We start from the raw sequence: 5,739 nt of genomic DNA, 5'->3' as shown, positions 1-5,739 counted from the left end.
CATAAACTGTATCCTGGAACGTCTACACATTATAGTTATCAGATTCACATGGAATTGTTGTGCAATTTGTTTGTTAATGTTAATGTTAATGTTTAATTATTAAACTATTTGTGAAAAGATTAAATGTAATTTTAGCTTCCAAATGAGAGAATTGGGTTTTCATAAGGTTAAAGCTCTGCCCCATCGGTGGCCCGCGCCTGTGAAGAGACATTGGACATAACTTTCTGTTCCGGGTACATTCGGCCTACGGTCCGATATCAGAAGGATCCAGATAATAACTACCGAACTAAGTCAACCTCAGCATGAGCTTTGGTTGAGAATGGTATGAACTTTGAACTCTTATTCACTACAGAAGTGATACCTCCTAGCCGATGAGTTAGCAACAGCTGTTGTAAACGCGGGCTAGGAAAGGACGGACAAAGGATCTCTTTGAACAAACCACACTGCCAAGTATTCAGTTTACCACCAGAGACATTCTTCCGAGGACAGGAAGATCTCTGTTGGGCAACACGGCCTTCCATCTACAACCAACCTATTGAGGCGCAGCTCAGAGTAAATATTTATTGCATTTTCCTTTTCCGAATGGGCAGTTATTTAGAATGCATAAGATTCTGTATTTACAATAGCATCGCTTCTCCCTTTGTTCTTCAGTCCTCCCGCGCTTTCATTCAAGCCCAACCCCCTCTCTTTGTGTAACCAGCCGTCAGACAGGTTCCGTCCCCCAGGGACGTTTTCTTGTAGGACATAATTAGTCATCAATGTATGATCCATTCTGTGTGTATGTAATTCTGTGTGATTAGTTATGTATTTAGTAAATAATTAATTAAACCAAAGTTTGTATTGCTGATTCAACTTGTTAGCCAGGGTTCGTCAAGAATTCTACGATGTTCAGATGAGACTGAAATAAGGTGACGATTAATATTGACTGCTATTGATGTAAAATATTACTAGGTCTTTAAGAGTTTATTCAGCTCTATAAACACTCTTTCGTGGTGCCCCGACTTTCTAGTTAATTACATTTACACGATTAGCTTAATCAGGTAATATTAATTACAGAGAAAAGATTCTATAGAATAGCATGTCATATCACTTCATCCGGCATAGCCAAAGACACGACAGGACACTCAATGTGAGCATTTCCTCCTTCTGTTGCTGTGTTTGTAATCACCCCTGACAACACACAGACCACAGCTACAACAGAAACACAGACACAGAGTTATAGTATGTATCCATCTCATTGTAATCACCCCTGACAACACACAGACCACAGCTACAACATAAACACAAGACAGAGTTATAGTATGTACAGACATCCTCAGATTGTGTTGTTGATAAACTCTCACATCACTGTCTTGGCAGCTCTGTTCTAGTCTAATGTCTGGACACTGAGAATCAAGGGAAACATGTTTAAAATATGACCATTACCTTGAATGTGACTAGTAATGAAGACCTGATCTGTTTAGTAACTAATACAGTTTGGTTCTGGTCTACTGTTGAATGATAAAGTAAAGTACAGTATTGATTTATGAGGTCAGGACTCCAGCAATACAGTAAAACAGTGTTGAATGATAAAGTACAGTACAGTATTGATTTATGAGGTCAGGACTCCAGTAAAACAGTGTTGAATGATAAAGTAAAGTACAGTATTGATTTATGAGGTCAGGACTCCAGTAAAACAGTGTTGAATGATAAAGTAAAGTACAGCATTGATCACTGTAGCATAAGATGATACATACATGCCAATAATTATGTGCTGTGTTCAGTGAGTAACACAGTTCAATATGGGGTGTGTATTTTTTTAACCTTTATTTAACTAGGCAAGTCAGTTAATTAAGACCATTTTCAATGACGGCCTAGGAACAGTGGGTTAACTGTCTGTTCAGGGGCAGAACGACAGGTTTGAACCTTGTCAGCTCGGGGATTTGAACTTGCAACCTTCCGGTTACTAGCCCAACGCTCTATATTAATGTATTGAGGTCTGATAGTAACAGTTCAATATGGTTACGTAAAACATGGTTACTTAAGGCAAAAACAAAAGTAGGGTGTTTGGACGGGGTGGATGGTTGTGAGTTAGAATCTCGTGGTCAACAGGAAATTGAGGCTTATTTGATCGAATGAACGTTTTCGGGAAGGTTTAGGTTGCTAAGATTTGACTGATATACTGTAAGTGGACAACAGTGGCTTTGAGGAGAAAACATTTTATATTGATGTTGCCTGTTGCTCACATGCATATCTGCCCTCTCATTGGCTAATCCCGCCTCCTCCTGTCTGCCGGCCACTATCTGCCCTCTCATTGGCTAATCCCGCCTCCTCCTGTCTGCCGGCCACTATCTGCCCTCTCATTGGCTAATCCCGCCTCCTCCTGTCTGCCGGCCACTATCTGCCCTCTCATTGGCTAATCCCGCCTCCTCCTGTCTGCCGGCCACTTTGAGGACAGTTACAGTGCAAAAGTATTCATCCCTTTTGCCATTTTTCCTGTTTTGTTGCTTTACAACCTGTAATTTGAATGGATTTTTATTTGGATTTCATGTAATGGCCACACACAAAATCGTTGAAATTGGTGAAGTGAATTGAAAAAAAAAGTACTTGTTTTAAAAGAATTCTATAAAATAAAAAATAGAAAGTGTATATGTATTCACCCCCTTTGCTTTGAAGCCCCTCAATAAGACCTGGTGCCACTGATTACCTTCAGAAGTCACATAATTAGTCAAATAAAATCCACCTGTGTGCAATCTTAGTGTCACATGATCTGTCACATGATCTCAGTATATATATACACCTGTTCTGAAAGGCCCCAGAGTCTGCAACACCACTAAGCAAGGGGCACCACTAAGCAAGGGGCACCACTAAGCAAGGGGCACCACTAAGCAAGGGGCACCACCAAGCAAGCGGCACCATGAAGACCAAGGAGCTCTCCAAACAGGTCAGGGACAAAGTTGTGGAGAAGTACAGACAGGGGTTGGGTTATAAAAAAATATCTGAAACTTTGAACATCCCCACAGAGCACCACTAAATCCATTATTAAAGAATATGGCACCACAACAAACCTGTCAAGAGAGGGCCGCCCACCAAACCCACGGACCAGGCAAGGAGGGCATTAGTCAGAGAGGCAACAAAGAGACCAAAGATAATGTAGGGGGTGGGTCACAAAGACTCTACCCATTATTGATTAAGGGGACCTTAGGATTCGTATGTTTTGCTGCAGGCCTTATAATAGATACTGTTGCTATGTGTCTAAAAACTCTGCCACTATACGTTGCACAAGCCATCTATATTAGTTTTTGTGGTTACGCCCTGGCTGTTGCAAGAGTGTGCTTGCATGTTAGGTCTGAGTCAAACTGAAACTAGATAAAGAGAAGTTACCACTGTCTGGTGTTGACATTTTGTGTCACAGTGGACAATGCTAATGAATTCAGACAAACTATTGTACTAGGTTGCCTTATAAGGTAACTTCAGCTTATTGATACACACATACATTGATGTAGGTGATCACACCACTAGGGAGTGATCACATGTATATAATCAGCTGTGCCCTTAGGTGGGCTGCAGAACTTACTCTGAAACATACAAGCTGTGTTTCCATTGTCAACTTCTGTCTGCAGTTGCATTAATAAAGGTGTGATTGATGTACTTAAAGAAGATATTGTCTGACTGTTGATTTAAGCAATAAGCCAAAGATTGACAAGGGACAAGGAACCAACCCTGACAATAACCCTGCAGGAGCTGCAAACCTCCACAGAGGAGATTGGAGTATCTGTCCATAGGACCACTTTAAGCCGTACGCTCCACAGAGCTGGGCTTTACGGAAGAGTGGCCAGAAGAAAGCCATTGCTTACAGGAAAAAAATAAGCGAACACGTTTGGTGTTCACCAAAAGTCATGTGGGAGACTCCCCAAAGATATGGAAGAAGGTACTCTGTTCAGATGAGACTAAAATTGAGCTTTTTGGCCATCAAGGAAAACGCTATGTCTGGAAAATCAAGGAAAACGCAATACTGAAGCATGAATGAGAGCACCAGCTGTTCCGGACTACTGTGTGATCACGCTCTCTGTAGCCAATGTGAGGAAGACCTTTAAACAGGTCAACATTCACAAAGCTGTGGGCCAGACGGATTACCAGGACGGGCACTCAATGCATGTGCGGAAAACCTGGCAATTATCTTCACTGATATGTTCAACCTCTCCCTGGCCGAGTCTGTGATACCTACATGTTTCAAACAGAACACCATAGTCCCTGTGCCCAAGAAAGAGAAGGTAACCTGCCTAAATGATTACCGCCCCGTAACACTCACGTCAGAGGCCATGAACTGCTTTGAAAGTCTGATCGTGGCTCACATCAACAACATCATGCCAGAAACCCTAGACCCACTCCAATTCGCAACTGCTCGGCATCTGACCATAAGGCTTTACAGAGGGTTGTGTGTACGGCCCAGTACATCACTGGGGCCAAGCTTCCTGACATCCAGGACCTATATACTATGTGGTGTCAGAGGAAGGCCTAAAAAATTGTCAGAGACTGCAGTCACCCAAGTCATAGACTGTTTTCTCTGCTACCGCGCGGCAAGCGGTACCGGAGCTCCAAGTCTAGGTCCAAAAGGCTCCTTAACAGCTTCTACCCCCGAGCCATAAGACTGCTGAACAACTTATCAAATGGCCACCAGACTATTTACATTGCCAAATGTTCTCGACTAACCTGTACCCCCGCACATCGACTCTGTACCGGTACCCATTGTATATAGCATCGTAATTGTTATGTACATTTCTTGTGTTACTTTTTGATAGATTGTTTTACTTTAGTTTATTTAGTAAATATTTGATTAACTCTATTTCTTGAACTGCATTGTTGGTTAAGGGCTTGTCAGTAAGCATTTCACAGTAAGGTCTACTACACCTGTTGTGTTCAGCATTTCACAGTAAGGTCTACTACATTTACATTTACATTTAAGTCATTTAGCAGACGCTCTTATCCAGAGCGACTTACAAATTACACCTGTTGTGTTCAGCATTTCACAGTCAGGTCTACTACACCTGTTGTATTCAGCATTTCACAGGCAGGTCTACTACACCTGTTGTGTTCAGCATTTCACAGTAAGGTCTACTACACCTGTTGTGTTCAGCATTTCACAGTCAGGTCTACTACACCTGTTGTATTCAGCATTTCACAGGCAGGTCTACTACACCTGTTGTATTCAGCATTTCACAGGAAGGTCTACTACACCTGTTGTGTTCAGCATTTCACAGTAAGGTCTACTACACCTGTTGTGTTCAGCATTTCACAGTCAGGTCTACTACACCTGTTGTATTCAGCATTTCACAGGCAGGTCTACTACACCTGTTGTATTCAGCATTTCACAGGAAGGTCTACTACACCTGTTGTATTCAGCATTTCACAGGAAGGTCTACTACACCTGTTGTATTCGGGGCATGTGACAAATAAAATGTCATTTGATTTGAGAGTCAGAGTGGCTTGTGGGTAAGTTGACGGCGGCGTAGATGGTGGTTGTCGCAGTCTGACCGTAGGGGGCTCTCCTTTATCTCTTCATAATCAATGTCACCGTGACAACCCTGAAGAGGAAGAGGACAGAATAGTTTGACACTCACAAACACACTCAATGACATCAATCAGTCACAAAAACTAACAAACAAAATACACTGACCCCTCCATTGTTCCCTGTGGCTGGACTCACTATGTGAGTTGAAGAGACAGATCCTGTGGAACACAACACACATCACTGAGAGA

General features: G+C 42.2%; 1 protein-coding gene across 2 annotated transcripts in view; it reads right to left on the bottom strand.

The window, feature by feature from the left end:
• Positions 1–1,216: 1,216 nt before the first annotated feature.
• The window catches only part of LOC115126049 (CMRF35-like molecule 7), a 49,738-nt gene continuing 45,215 nt past the window's right edge, over positions 1,217–5,739 (bottom strand). For both annotated transcript variants that reach the window (XM_065001069.1, XM_065001068.1), the window contains 2 exons: positions 5,657–5,709; positions 1,217–5,564 (listed from right to left, as the gene is read on the bottom strand). In XM_065001069.1, the coding sequence (XP_064857141.1) occupies positions 5,457–5,564; positions 5,657–5,709 (161 nt within the window). In that variant the 3' untranslated portion in view covers positions 1,217–5,456. The remainder of the gene's footprint in view (positions 5,565–5,656; positions 5,710–5,739) is intronic.

The sequence above is a fragment of the Oncorhynchus nerka genome, linkage group LG15 (genome assembly GCF_034236695.1).
Source record: "Oncorhynchus nerka isolate Pitt River linkage group LG15, Oner_Uvic_2.0, whole genome shotgun sequence".
Lineage (NCBI taxonomy): Eukaryota > Metazoa > Chordata > Actinopteri > Salmoniformes > Salmonidae > Oncorhynchus > Oncorhynchus nerka.
This window is presented reverse-complemented; position numbering and strand designations above follow the sequence as displayed.